The sequence below is a fragment of the Rattus rattus genome, chromosome 3, assembly GCF_011064425.1.
Source record: "Rattus rattus isolate New Zealand chromosome 3, Rrattus_CSIRO_v1, whole genome shotgun sequence".
Lineage (NCBI taxonomy): Eukaryota > Metazoa > Chordata > Mammalia > Rodentia > Muridae > Rattus > Rattus rattus.
Genome location: NC_046156.1, coordinates 158,154,349 through 158,169,770, shown reverse-complemented (window position 1 = coordinate 158,169,770; position 15,422 = coordinate 158,154,349). Strand labels below are relative to the sequence as shown.

Here is a 15,422-nt window from a genome sequence, read left to right as displayed (position 1 = left end):
CATCATGAAGTCAAGTTACTGAACTGCTGGATTAGGTCTGGGTTTTGTCAGATGGTAAATGCAAACTGGACTCAAGACCTCTGGAAGAAGGGTGCCAGAGTTCAACTGCTCTTTACCCACTTGCCATCTCTCCAGTATTGTTTGTGAAACAGTCTGTGAACCCAGACTGGCTTTTGTGGACTCAAACCTCCAGCCTCCCAGCCTCCCCTACTGTTTGGAGACAGTGAGATTTTTGTGTATCCAGCCTCAGCCTCCACGTGCTGCCTGGATAAATAAAATTCTGGGTTATCCTTTGGTCCTGTCTGTTGCGGTGGTGGGGACTGAGTCCAGCATCTGTGCTGTGCACACAGAAGCACACGGTGCATTCTAAACTCCGGCTTGAACTATTTAAAATCATAGTTTTGTAGCACACACTCATCCAGCACTTGTGAGGCTGAGCGGGAGTTCCAAACCATCCTGGGCTACCTAATACCCTGTCTAAATAAATAAAGCCTGTGCCGCTGAGACAGCTCAGCAGGTAAAAGCACTTGCTGCTAAACCTGACAACCTGAGCTCAATCCACAGAATTGACATGGCGGAAGGAGAGGACCAACTCCAGCAAATTATCCTCTCACCTGTATGCCGGCACTGTGATGTGAAACGGGAGCCTTGGAAGTGCTAAGATAACCATATTCTTATTACCTCTTACACAAGGAAGTAATCTTTGGGGTCACGGGAAAGAAAAGTCCAAGAATGCAAGGAAATCAGGAGTGGGAGGGACAATAAAGGGTAATGAGGGATAGGTAGGATTACCATATCCTGTAGCGGGAGTGGTACTAAGGGGGGTGCTGCTCCCTTTCCAGCCAAGCGCTTTCAAAGCAGAAGCAGAGAGATCTCTGCTGAATTCAGGTCAGCCTGTTCTACAAAGCAAGTTATTGGCCAGCCACAGTTACACAGCGAGACCCTGTCTCCAAAAAGTAGAGCATACTGAGCATTTTCAGTGACAGTGAATGAGCAGGGCTCTGAAGCGCTGCCCTCTGGGTATGGCAGAGAGAATGCGATCCTGATATCCCCATCCCCACCCCACACCCCCACACCCCTACCCTCCCTCACTCCCACACCCACACACCTATCCCCCGCCTCACTCCCACACACACCCCCAACTCCCGGCACAGCTGCATCTGCTTTTGAGGAGCCTAGCAAGCAGCCAATCACTGATCAGGGAGGGCCGTATAGGACCCGACCGACCCTTCTCGATGAACTGAACCGATAGCTACCGATGGACATAGGAGAGGGGCAGTCATTGTGTCCTTCCGTTGTGCACCACAGAGGAGCCCACTAGGCTCCAAGGGATCATCGTTCAAACCCATGGTCACACAGATAGTGCCTGATTAAGCTCAGTAGGTATTTCTTTTCTTTTCTTTCTTTTTTTATTTGCTTTTATTTTATTTTATTTTATTTTTTTTATTTTAATTTATTTTTTGCTTCCTCCTGAAGATGAGCATCTTGTCTTTTCCACCTGTACACAGACCTGGCTGATCTGAAATTTGTGCACTAAAGACCGTGTTTTATAGCATCCTGGGCATTTCAGCCTGGCCTCTGCAAACTCTTAAGAGGATGAAGGAGATCCTTGCCATGTTCTGAGTACTGGGATTAAAGATGAGGTCTGACCACCACACCTAACTTAAATTCAGTAGGTCTTTAAAGACAAAGCAAAAAAACTGACAACCACAATAAAAAATGCCAAGGATGTAAGGACTTGCAGGCAGAGGGGGGTGAGTAAGGCGGGAGGGAGAGCAAAGAGAAGAGAGGTTATAATATAATCAGAGTGTGCTTTACTTATGTATGAAACTGACAAAGAACAAACAACTCCCCCCCCCTTTTTTTTCCTTTTTTTTTTTTTTTTTTTTGGTCCTTTCTTGAAAGGTTACTTAAACCGGCTGGAGTCCATCCCAGTAATAGGTTTTCTCTGCCAATGAAATAAGCCAATTCTAGCCAAATTACAAGTGGAAAAAAAAAAAAGAAGACCAGGTTTATTTGGGGGCACCTCTCTGGCCGGTTTATCAGTCCCAATGAACAGGGTGTGTGTGTGTGTGTGTGTGTGTGTGTGTGTGTGTGTGTGTGTATAGCACAGGCAAGCAGGGAGAGAGAAATGGGGGGAAGGGGGGGAAGAGAAAGGGAGGGGGGGGAGGTAGGTAGGGGAGGAGGAAGAGGAGAAGGAGGAAAGGAGTGGGTGGGGGAAACAGGGAAAGAGAGGGGTGGGGAGGGAAGGGGAGAGAGATTGAAAAATGTCTGGATTAATAGAGAAGAGCCTAAATTCAGGGCAGAGGGTGGGGTAAGGCAGCCACTCCTGGTGACAAGTAGGGATTGAAAGGTACTAGGAGAATCCGCCTTACTTTGATATGTTAAATATGCACCTTAACCACTAGTCCCAACCCCCAGCACCAAAGGAAACAAAATGAAACAAAGAAAACCCAAGTCGAAGTACTACAGCTCAGCACAAAGGCTAACATTACAAACTTCAGACAAGGATGTGAAATGACAAGAACACTTGTTAATTACATAGACATAGAAGATGGCAGGCATGGAGCTCTATACACTCATCTGAGCACTCAGGAGGCAGAGGCAGGAAGATTTCAGTAAGTTCAAGTCCAGCATGGTCTTACATAACAAGCTCTAGGTCAGTCAAAGCTGTTTAAAAACAAAGAGGCAATCAGCTAGTTGTCTCGGTGGGAAAAGAAACGGACTGCTGAGCGTAACTGAGTTTGATCCACTGCACCAAAGGACCACACACAGGTACCCAGGGGGACCATTGGCTGTTCATGGCTGCAGGGAGAGAGGGAGTTGATTTTGTTAGTGGTGGTGATTGGTTGGTTTTTTGTTTTTTGGTTTTTGTTTTTTTTTTTTTTTGTTGTTGTTACTGCTTTAGCAGTGTAGCCACTGAAAAGTTGCAGATGCTTTTGTAAATAGCACCCTACCCATGCTAGAAAAGCAGCCCTGATTGAACTCTGTGAGTGGCACAGAAACAGACAGGAAAGTAGGCTTGAGAGTCCATGGGAGGGAGAATTGTCCCAATGGAAGAGGGATAGGGATAAGGGAGAGTAATGGAGGTTAAATTTACTAAGATTCATCACAGACATGGGTTGAAAGCTCAGTGGTAGAGCAACCTAAAACAAACATTCGCCCCACTCAGAGGGGGGGAAAAAAAAAAGAGAGAGACAAGTGTTTAAAAAAAAAAGATTCATCACTGACATTGAAAGGTAACAACTTGCAAACAGCAAACTCAAATTGGATTTTTGTTGGCAGCTAGGGAGACTAGGCCTAAATCTCTGTTTCCAAGAAATGGGCAAGTCCAGGCCTCAGAAGCTGCCCTGCCACCTGGCACCAGGCAAGGACAATGGATTAGCAGCAGTTTCCAGACTTCCCCAGCAAGTTTCCAGACCTCCCCAGAAACAGTTTCCAGACGTCTCCAGCAAGTTTCCAGCTTCCACACCCTGGTAAAATGGACCCAAAAGATTAACATAAAGGTTACCTACCTCAGGATTCCCTAATGTGCTTTAAATCAGGCCTGCAAGCTCACTTGGTTGTCTCTCTGTGTCGGTAATGGGAAACTCTAGCATGCTGGACTTCTGCAGAATAAAACACTCTTTGTGTTTACATACGATTTGAGTCTGGGGTGAATCATTCTTGGGTGAATCATGGACCTTTATACTGTTTAGTATACACAGTCTACCTCAAAGGTCCCTGGATCTTCTCTTTCATTTTCTTCTATTTTTTTTTCTTTTGAGAAAAGACCTTATAATAGCCCTTGAACGTGTTATATCCTGAAGACACCTCCCCCTTATCCTGGTATATTGCTCCTGCTGACTTTTAGTTATTTATCCTACCTCAGACCCTCAGTGGTCCCTCGAGGGAGGGAGGATGGGGCTTCATGAGCCCCATGATGAAATACCGATAAGCCCAATCTGATGGTTTTGTACAGGTACCTGTAACTGCAGTGAGTTCGTGAGCATCATTTTGCATCACACCTGTTACGTGACTAAACACACATCCACTCACCCCAGATAGGGAGCTCAAGACAGACCAAAGTATGGATACCACCAAAGTCTAACTTGGTGAACCAAAGAGTTTTATTGTAGTTTCTCGCAGAAGCAGAAATGACTCGAAGACAACTGCATCGTCTAGGCCCACCCCAGCATAGGTGACAAGCTCACAAACGCTGGGAAACCTGGAGCACAGTGCTTCAAGCAAGTGTGACAAGTGCTTGTCTTAAATAAAACAAACCAGGTTTACACACACACACACACACACACACACACACACACACACACACACACACACACACGTTGGGGGATAAGGAGGCAATCCTGGGATATAGTATTTGCTTACTAAATATATTAATTTGCATAGCAATGATTACTAGAGGGCTAGGGATACCTCTCCATTGGTAGTGTTTGTCCGCCATGCTTGAAATCCTCGCTTCAATCATGAGTGTGACATAAATCCAGTGTAAAGGTGTATGCTGTACTCTCAACACTGAGGAAGTAGAGGAGGGAGAACAGGAGATTTTTTTTTTTTCTTTTTTTTCGGAGGTCCTTCTCAGCTACATAGGGACTTCGACCTGTGATGTATTTTATAAAACCAAGGATATGTTTTACAGAGCACAGTATGGTGTGGTGGGAGGGAATACCTCAGTGGACCGATGCTGAAGCATATACCCTTCACACCAGATACCAGCCATGATGGGTTTAGTACAGAATAGTTTATTTGGGGGCATGGGAAGGGGAGTTGAAAAGGGAATAGAGACAGAGAAAGAGAGGGGACGGAGGACAGAGAGAAGGGAGAAGGGAGGGGAAGGGAAGGGAGAGGAGAGGAGGAGAGAAGCAGTTCTTTTTTTAATAGCAAACTGGCCTATCTGGCTGTTGCTAGGTAACTGTTGGGCAGAGCATAGAAGGAATGCCAACAACCTGTGCTACAAGAGATCCTGGTCAACAAATAAATAAATCCTCATTGATGTTACTGAAATTTAATGTGGAAAAAGATTTCACTGAAGTTAATTAGCCTTGATAAGGTGTCTGAGGTAGAAGGATGGAGTGCTGCATTATGGATTCTTGTTAAATAGAATAGATTCTACAAAACTGTATTTTTGAAGTAATCTTAAACAGGAGCGAAATTAAGCATGTGGCACATTTTCTTTTGTCCCTGGGGCAGTAGCTATTGGGGCGATTGGTATGTTAATCTATTTGCTTAGGCTATAACTTCATGCTATAAACCCCCAAATCCATCCCAGATAGCAGTCGGAACAATCATACTAAAGACTGTCTCTGCTTCAAAGCTTTCGCTTGAACTCTTTTTTTTTTTTTTTTTTTTTTTTTTGAGGAGCTGGGGACCAACCCAGGGCACTTAAGATAAGTGCTCTACCACTGAGCTAAATCCCAACCCCTTTCCTTGAACTCTTAGATAGTACTGGCACTTCTGTAGATGAGGATGAGAAACAGTAAGTAGGGGCTGGAGAGATGGCTCAGCGGTTAAGAGCACTGACTGCTCTTCCAGAGATCCTGTTCAAATCCCAGCAACCACATGGTGGCTCACAACCATCTGTAATGGGATCAGATGTCACATGGTGGCTCATAACCGTCTGTAATGGGATCAGATGCCCTCTTCTGGTGTGTCTGAAGACAGCTACAGTGTACTTATATATACTAAATAAATAAATCTATTTTTAAAAAGAGAAACAATAAATAGGACAGCAAAACTGTTATGCGTGCTCCTGAAACGTGGCGGCCCCACAGTCATTTTCCTAAGGTCCAACAGAGTTGCCTTGGACAACACACAAGTGGACATTGCCGGCCAAGCCTACCTAAGGCAAGTGGCAGCAAAGAGGCGAGTGCGCAGGCGCAGAGCTTGACCTCACGAGGGGTGGGCGGTGCTGCCAGCTACAGCCTCGCTCTGGCCCCACCCCTCGCCGAACTTGGGATCGCGGGATCGCCCAGGAAACGCATTCTACGGGAACCCGCAGCACCAATGGGAAGAGAGCGAGTGCCATGAACTGACCAATGAGGAGGGAGCGGCCCGGGGTTTAAACCCAGGCCCGGCAGACTCCTCCCGGCGTGCTGTGGGGGAACGGCTGTTAGTGTTTAGGTGTGGGCAGCCAGAGGTTAGGGTGTCTTCTCAGATCGGCGAACCTCTGCTTCAGGAGGAGCCATGGCGCTCAGGGTCACTAGGGTGAGTCGGGCCGGGCGCTGCGGTCGTCGCTGTGGGAGAAGGCCGGGGCGGCCAGGAGGGGAAGGGGATGCCCGGAAGGTTCCGGCCAATGGAGGAGCTAAGCACCCTCCCTGGAGGGTGAAAAAGACTTCGGGACATATCTGGGCTGAAGGACTTAGGGGGAGTAGGGTGGTGTGCTTTTAATGATGAAGGCCCAGAGTGAATCTTTCGTCTTCCCAGAGAGCTGTCTACAAGGAGGCTTTCATGGTGACCTTTCCGATGTAAATTTCACCGTGTTTAGGATTGCTTGGGACTTAAAGGGAAATTGGATAATAGGTGAACGTTTTGGGTGGAAACCTGCTTGTCAGGCCTGGAGGATAGATCCTAGAACCCTTGCTTTCCATAGTGGGGTCCCGCCTTAATTAACCACGACTTCTGGAGCCGCCATAGATCCTCTCTCAAGTGGTTCTTACTTCTTTCAGAACACGAAAATTAACACAGAAAATAAGGCCAAGGTCAGCATGGCAGGCGCCAAGCGTGTGCCTGTGGCAGTTGCTGCCTCCAAACCCCTGCTGAGATCGAGAACTGCTCTTGGAGACATTGGTAATAAAGTCAGCGAACAGTCAAGAATACCCCTCAAAAAGGTAACTTATCTTCCTGGCCCAGTTATCCTGAAAAAGCCCATCTTCTAGGTGTCACCGTTGGAAAAACATTCTGTTCTTTCACTTTCATCCACAGGAAACAAAAAAGTTAGGTTCTGGAACAGTTACTGTTAAAGCCCTACCAAAACCTGTGGACAAGGTGCCCGTGTGCGAACCAGAGGTGGAACTTGATGAGCCTGAGCCTGAACCTGAACCTGTTATGGAAGTGAAACACTCTCCTGAGCCTATTTTGGTAAATTTAGCATTTTAAAAAGTGTATTCCTCCTCTCTGACTTCATTTCATGTTGATGCACACGACGGCATTTAAATATATTGTTTATTGAGTGGTTAGTGCATTTTACGTGCACTAACAGCTCTGGGGTAAGTATTAGCACTCTGCTTCAGATGGTGGCAGATAAATATGGTAGGGCTCTTGTCTTATGTAGACAGTCCCACTGTGTGCTCCTGGCTGGCCTGGAACATAGAGGTTTGCCTGCCCCTCGAGATCTGGGATCCAGAGGTGGCATAATCATTTTCTTTTTTGTGTAACTGTATAGCTTCCGCTGTCCTTGAGTTTGAGATTCCCACCTCTCCAATGCTGGGGTGATATATTCAGGCTAGATCTTTTAATTGCTTTCTTTAAAAGGAAAAAAAATCTCAGACAGAAATAAGATTAATTAAATAGGGTCCTTGGTAACACATCTTCCAATCCCAGCATTCTGGCCTAGAGGCAGGCGGACCTCTAAGTTCAAGGCGGGCGGTGTCTATAGTAAGATCCAGTCCAGACAGAGCTGCATGTAGTGAAACCATTTCCAAAAAAAAAAAAAGATGATGGATTGATGTTGATGGGTTAACATTTAAGCCCCAAATGGAAGTTTACCTGAGTTCGTAGCCTGTTAGATTGTGTTTAGCATAAGGATGCCCTGGGTTCAGTCCTTGTGTACTAAAACCACACACACACACACACACACACACACACACACACACAGCGCCAGATTTTACTACTAGGTGTGATGGTGCATGTTTGTGATTTTAGTACTTCTGCTAAGGCAGGAGGGTTGAATGCTCAAGGCTAGCTAGGGCTCTCTGGGTTTGTAATCAAGAACTTGTATTCACCTGAATAATTGATTAATTGATAACTGAAGGCTTGGCATTCTTTTGAATTGACCTCACATGATGCTGATGAATAAATGGCTTTATTATCACTTACCTGCTCGTTTCCTTTGACTTGCCTTACATGCTAGTATCTATAGAGTCCTGTGTGTGCCCAATCGTATGTATCTGAAGAGAGGCTCCTTTGGAGCTGGAGTAACAAGCATTTCTGAGCCACCCAGTGTGGATGCTAGGACCTGAATTCTGGTCCTCATGGAGTATCAAGGGCTCTTTAACTGCTGAGACAGTTCTCCGGCTCCCATGCTCTCTTGTATTTTGTGTGAGAATACACAGAGAAGTCAGAAGACCGCTTTTTTTTTTTTTTTTTTTCTTTTTTTTCGGAGCTGGGGACCGAACCCAGGGCCTTGCGCTTCCTAGGCAAGCACTCTCTCTACCACTGAGCTAAATCCCCAACCCCTTAGAAGACAGCTTTTGACTCAGTTCTTCCACCATGTGGATCCCCTGGGAGTTGAACTCAGTTGTTAGGCTTAGCAACAGGTACCTTTACCCGTCTTGCCAGCCCACTTCTTCCTACTTTAAACTACCTGAATCTAAATTGGGGCTTATTTTTTTATGAGACCAGATCTTGCTGGCTTGCAGTTTGCTATGGAGACCAGGCTGGCTTCAACTCACAGAGATCTGCCTTCCAGGTGCTGGGATCAAAGCTTATATTAACCATGCCTGGCTCTGATTGTTAGAACTGTTTTGTTTTGTTTTTTAAAAGATTTATGTATGTGGGCTGGAGAGATGGCTCAGAGGTTAAGAGCACCCAACTGCTCTTCCAGAGGTCCTGAGTTCAATTCCCAGCAACCACATGGTGGCTCACAACCATCTGTAAAGAGATCCGATGCCCTCTTCTGGTGTGTCTGAAGACAGCTATTTATGTATGTGATAAATCTTTTTTTTTTTAAAGATTTATTTATTCATTTATTATATATATTTGTCTTCAGACACACCAGAAGAGGGCATATAAGATGGTTGTGAGCCACCATGCAGGAATTGAACTCAGGACTCTTAACAGACAGCCTGGTTTTTTGTTTTGTTTTAATAGAAGATGTCAGTTTGCAATGAGTGCAGGGCCCAGGGAGATCTGAAGAGGTCAATATCCTGAACTAGGTTGAAATGGTTTTTGAATAGAAAACCAGCCCTTGGCAAAAGCAGTAAATGTTCTTTATAGCTAAAACCATCACTCCAGCCCAGTATGAATCATTTCCCAAAAAGAAATTGGGGGAAAGACTCTGAAATACCTTTCGTTTAATAAAATGAATTACATTTATTCAGAATGACTTACTGAATTGGGGATGATGACTTTATGCTCCCATGATGTAGCATGTTTCATGGAGTCTCTTTTTTTCAAGGTTGATACTCCCTCTCCAAGCCCAATGGAAACATCTGGATGTGCACCTGCAGAAGAATATCTGTGTCAGGCTTTCTCCGATGTGATTCTTGCAGTGAGCGATGTAGATGCAGACGATGGTGGTGATCCAAACCTCTGTAGTGAATATGTGAAAGATATCTATGCTTACCTCAGACAACTGGAGGTCAGTATTGTCATTAGTGTCTGCCTTTACTAACTGCAGCTACCTTAAGCCCTTACTCTTGGGCTTAAGATCCTCCTGGATCAGTATTCCTGGTGCTGGAATAAAGGGAGATGCTGCACTATACCTGCTTTATCCCTTTATGTTATTTACTAACTAATTTAAAGGCTAGCCTGGAACTCACAGAGATCCTTCTGCCTCTCTGGTGCTGGGATTAAAGTTCTGTGACATTCAATTCAGCTGTCAAAGAAATTTTTACTAACAGCGCACCTGACAGTTTTTGACAGTGAATACTATTTGTTACACTCAGAGCACTGTTGTTAGTTTTGAAACACTAAAAATAAAGTCACTAACCCCGTGAAGTGGACTTGCCACTTTGAATATAAAATGTCAGTGTTGGGAGATACCTTCCTAAAATAGACATACCATAGAGGGGGAAGTCCTAAATGTGTGTGGTTCGAGAACGGGTTGGATGGTGCTAACAGACACTCGCTGTCCCACACAAGGCATTTTGTACCAGCGTGCGCTCGATTCTCTATCCAAGGTGGAAGCTGTTGGTCCCATCACCTCCACCTACTTGGAAAACTTTCTATCAGTGGGACTTGCCCTTTTATCTTTTAAACAAGACATTCTATATAGTTCATGCAGTTTGATCAGGTTTAGACCCTCTCTGTCCTCCCAGTCCTAGGGACAGTCCTTGTGCGTGCTAATCAAGTACTTTGCCACTCAACTATATCCTAGCATTGTCTTCTCAGGTTGTTAATGGTTTTTTGGGTTTTTTTGTTGTTGTTGTTGGTTTTTTATTTTTTTAGTCTCTTTTGTAATAGTGTTTCCAAGTGTTGTTGTATGGGTGGGCACATAGAGGGGGTCAAATGACAACTTCCAGGGGTTGATTGCCTTGTGAAGTGGCAGCAGCACATGCCTTTAATCCCATCACTGAGGAGGCAAAGGGAGCGGAGGCTAGCCTGGTCTACATAGTTCCAAAACAGCCAGGGCTACACAAAGAAACACTGTCTTGAGAAACAAAAAGACAAAAGAATTGGTTCTCCTTCTGCCTTTATGTGGGTCCTGGAGTGAATTAAAATTCAATTTAAGGGGTTGGGGATTTAGTTCAGTGGTAGAGCGCTTGCCTAGGAAGCGCAAGGCCCTGGGTTCGGTCCCCAGCTCCGAAAAAAAAGAACCAAAAAAAAAAAAAAAAAATTCAATTTAAGTCAGCAGGCCTTTCCCCATGAAGCCATCTTGCTGACACCCATTCTTTGTAGCTAGTGTCTGTATTTTCTAAAGTAATGTTTAGTAAGATTCCTGGTTCCAAACTAGCTGTCTTCCTTTTTCCTTGTTAATACTTTTTTTTTGTTGTTGTTGTGTTCTAACACTGCAGAACTGGGTTTCGTATTTGCGCTGTGTTGGATGTTTTGAGTTTATAACTTAGATCAGCTTTCCAGCAGAATGAAAAGATCTGAGATGAGGATGGGTACAGGGTGTAAGCTGCAGTCATTCTGGTTAACCGAATATCAACAATATGAAGAACCTGTTATGACTAACCTAAACCTTGCTTTCTTGGTGAACTTCTGTCCCAAGAGCTACTTGTTTTGTGTTAGTTGACTGGCCTTTGTGGACACAAACGTTATATGGCAGGATGGTTCTAGAATAACTGGCATTTTCTTTTACAGGAAGAGCAGTCAGTTAGACCAAAATACCTACTGGGTCGTGAAGTCACTGGAAACATGAGAGCCATCCTAATCGACTGGCTAATACAGGTTCAGATGAAATTTCGGCTGCTGCAGGAGACCATGTACATGACTGTGTCCATTATCGATCGGTTCATGCAGGTATGTGTGCTCCAGCCATTTACAGTTAGTTCTCCAGTTGTCTTCTCTGAGAGTCTCAGAGGAGGGGGAGCGGACCCTGAAGGTAGGCAGGAACCTTACCTGCTGAGCCTGAAACAACCTTTTCTTGGGAAGTCAGGTGTCATCAGTTGAGAGGTTCGAGGACAGACTGTTGATTGAACTTGCCATTGCAGGACAGTTGTGTGCCCAAGAAGATGCTGCAGCTGGTTGGTGTAACTGCCATGTTTATTGCAAGCAAATACGAGGAGATGTACCCTCCAGAGATCGGTGACTTCGCTTTTGTGACTAACAACACTTACACCAAGCACCAGATCAGACAGATGGAGATGAAGATTCTGAGAGTTCTGAACTTCAGTCTGGGTCGCCCTCTGCCTCTGCACTTCCTCCGTAGAGCATCTAAAATTGGAGAGGTACAGACTTCTGGAGGAATTTTTTTTCTTTTTTTTTGTTTTTTTGTTGGTTTGTTTGTTTGTTTGTTTTTGGCCACATGCGAAAATACAGCTGCTAACATTTAAAAATAAGGCTGATGACCTAACTACATATTGTGTGGTTACTTTGAGAGTTTAGTCCCAGGGCTTTGTCAATTACTGCTAACGGCTTAGAGTGGTGTGTGGGTCGTCTGTTCCAGGTCGATGTTGAGCAGCATACTTTGGCCAAATACCTCATGGAGCTCTCCATGCTGGACTACGACATGGTGCATTTTGCCCCTTCTCAAATTGCAGCTGGGGCTTTTTGCTTAGCCCTGAAAATTCTTGACAACGGTGAATGGGTAAGCTGTCTCACCAAACTACCAAACATTCAAATAAATTACTTGGTGTTAAGACCACTCTCCTGGTTCCTACCTAATATGGAAGGAATGTGAACATAAATGGTAACCCAAACATACTGCCATCTTAGAATGGCCCCCCTTCTGTAGCTAACTTAATCTTTATGATAACAACCTTTTGAGGAGGGAAGCCACACCCAAGTGATTTAAGAAACTTAGCCACATCCTTGGAGATGAATTTCTCATGTACCAGGTGCTATCCTGACCTTCAGATAAAGAAGCTACAGTAATAATATTGTGCTTAGATTAGAGCTCGCGCTCTTCCAGAAGTACACATGGGCAAAGAGGTATGAGGGGTGATGACCATACACTGTCCTCTGCCAGACAAAGCATCTAGAACGCTGATGAAAGCCGCTGGTGTTTTAAACCTGTTTTTGTTCACTTAGACACCAACTCTGCAGCACTACCTGTCCCACACTGAGGAATCTCTGCTTCCTGTGATGCAGCACCTGGCTAAGAACATAGTCATGGTGAACCGTGGCCTCACAAAGCACATGGTGAGTCCACTGACCTTTAGTCCCACCACCACAGGCAGGGAGAGGCCCATCTGAGATCAAAGCCAGCCAGGACTCTATAGAAAGATTGTTTTCACTTTTTAAGTTAAAATAGAAACGTTTCTACCTGTTCCTACCACCCCTCCCAGGCACACCCCCACTGGCATGATTCGTTTTCTTCCCTGATTGTAGTGCTCTTTCTCTTACAGACGATCAAGAACAAGTATGCAACATCTAAGCATGCTAAGATCAGCACTCTGGCACAACTGAATTGTACACTAGTTCAGAATTTGTCTAAGGCCGTGACAAAGGCGTAACTCGAATGGACTACCTCGTCTGCAGATGCAGTTGGCACCATGTGCCGCCTGTACATAGGATACCATGTTTATTTGCTCTTCAATAAAGGTTGTGACTTTTTTACTTTGCATAGCTCAACTCATTTGAATGTGGTTGCTTCTGACTTTAGGATAACAGAAGTTGTCAAAGAATTTAGGAGTATATCAAAAACTGCTTCTAGTTTAACAGTTAATGTATATATGTGTAGTCTATATTTTATATACTTGCTTCACTTTGTGTGTCCTTATCATGTGGTCGTCTGCCTAGCTCTGGGTTAAACACTAAGTCTACCAGCTAGTCCTGCTGCCGAAGCCACTGTCTCTTGAGCTGTCAACTTTCAGATCTTGAAACAGTGTTTTTGTTATGTAATTATTTATTTGTTCTTAATTGGAAGGTAGGATGTTCAAAATTAAAGGTGTCTTAAAATAATTTGCCCCCAAGTCTCAGTACCAACAGATAAGGGTGTATTCTTGTATATCCTGTATAGATATAATCATGCATTTATTGTCGAGGGGATGTTTTTATATGGGTTCATTTATCAACAGTATTCCTTTTAGCATCCTTCAAGGCTTATATTGCATTTCCTAGTGTGAATAAACTATGTAATATAGTCAATCGTTCCCTTAGTGATATTCAAGTGCATTCTCTCGCTGCCTCTCCACAATGCTGCTTAATGCTGTTTAATACCTTGCCTGGCTCCATGCATAGTAGCTCTCCCAGGGGGTGTGCTTTCAATTCTGACAGCCAGATGAGTGCGGCTGGCACCACGCCAAGGTGCCACTTCTTTCTCCTGTTTTGTAACACCAACTGGAAAAAAATCCTGTCTCATTTGCTGTTTTAATTTATACATCTGATTCCGAGTTGAATAAAATTGTATTTCTGGAAAGCTTTCTTTCCCATTCACGTTTGCCCTCTTGACTGTGTGTTGTCTTTTGCTATATGGAACCTTCTGTTGCTAACAAACATCTTCCTATAGTTCTAGATTTTCAATCATAAGGTGGGCCACACCTTGTCCCAGCACAATGGAGGCAGAGACAGGTAGACTTTTTATGGGTTCAAGGCCAGACCCTGTCTCAGAAAAATTTTTTTTCCAAAATGCTTTCTCTTAGGTGTACATTCCTTCCTTCGGTGAGTAAAGTCTAAGTGTATGACGATGTACGATGTATGTCGGTGATTAAGTGTACATTTCTGGTCTAAATGTTGTTTTTCCCCTGTAATAATAGTTTTTAAAACCAAGTTCCAGAGTTTTTGTGGCCACCTACTATGGCTTGACTGTTTTCAAAGTACTTGGCATTGTCAAACATTTGCCACGTGAACTTAAACAATGTTCAGTTGCCAGTGCAAGGTTTTAACTGTTGTCTATTACACCAGCATGGTGTAGAGCTGCATGTATCTTGTTATTTAGAAACTTCTTGTTGAGCCTTCACTGTACAGTCCTGAGGTTCCTTATGCTTATGCTGGGGTGAAAACTTGTGAAAAATCAATTTCTTTGAAATTAAATTAAAATCTAATTGTGTAATTTCCCCTTTACTTTTCTTCAGCCTCTCCCATGGAACCCACCCTCCCCTTGCATTCTCAAACTCATGACCTCTGGCTTTTGTTGTTGAGAATATGTTCATAAGTATATAATCGGCACAATATGTTGTATGTATTTCAGCACTGACCCCTGCCTGGTATTATAGTTACCTGTAGTTGTCTTGGATTGCCTCCCACTCCCATGAGTTTCCCCTTCTGGGTTGGCATCATCTTTATTAAAGTCCTGATTAAACTTTATGGGTGTAATTCCCCTGACATCTCTAGGACTCACGACTTCAAGCAGTCTTTCTATTCCTCTGGCTCCTAATATCTGTGCCTCCATTCCAGTTTTCTTTCTTGCAGGGGTTGCGTTGTTGATCCAGGAGCTGGGGTTGGGACAGGGCAAGCTCACTTGATAAGAGTGTGGCTTTCTGTGTGTCTTAAGGATGTTTCCAGTACAGTACATGTGTGAGCTCACTCGCTCTCTCTCCAGGTGGCCTGGATCACTCAATCCCTCCTCAACCTAAATGCTGGAATGCTTCATTCTTCTTGCCTCTGATTGGCTTCTGTTGTATGGAGGGGTGGTAGGGATTCTAAGTCACATACTCACATATGCTTTTGTTACATGTTGAGATAACACTTAACGGCTCATGTAGAGGTTTTAAATCTTTAATTTTTATTTAAGAGTTTGGCATAAGATGTTTTGATTCTTATTTGCCACTCACTCCACTCCCCAACTCCTCCAAACCCTTCCCAGATCCATCCCCTTCCCAACCCAACCCAATGTTGTGCTTTGGGTTCTGAGTTTTAACTTTTAAAAGGTGTCTGTAGTACTTTAATAACAGGGCTGTATTAACAATAGACATGGTATGGTCAACTTGGGGAATAGC

At 44.2% G+C, this 15,422-nt stretch overlaps 1 protein-coding gene across 1 annotated transcript; it reads left to right on the top strand.

Annotated features, from left to right (window-relative positions):
* Positions 1–6,059: 6,059 nt before the first annotated feature.
* On the top strand, positions 6,060–13,632 carry Ccnb1 (cyclin B1). Its single transcript, XM_032898744.1, has 9 exons — positions 6,060–6,204; positions 6,666–6,827; positions 6,922–7,077; positions 9,335–9,517; positions 11,185–11,343; positions 11,535–11,771; positions 11,990–12,130; positions 12,574–12,684; positions 12,891–13,632. The coding sequence occupies exons 1-9, from the start codon at positions 6,184–6,186 to the stop codon at positions 12,996–12,998; spliced, it is 1,278 nt and encodes a 425-aa protein (XP_032754635.1). The 5' UTR covers positions 6,060–6,183; the 3' UTR covers positions 12,999–13,632.
* Positions 13,633–15,422: the final 1,790 nt, after the last annotated feature.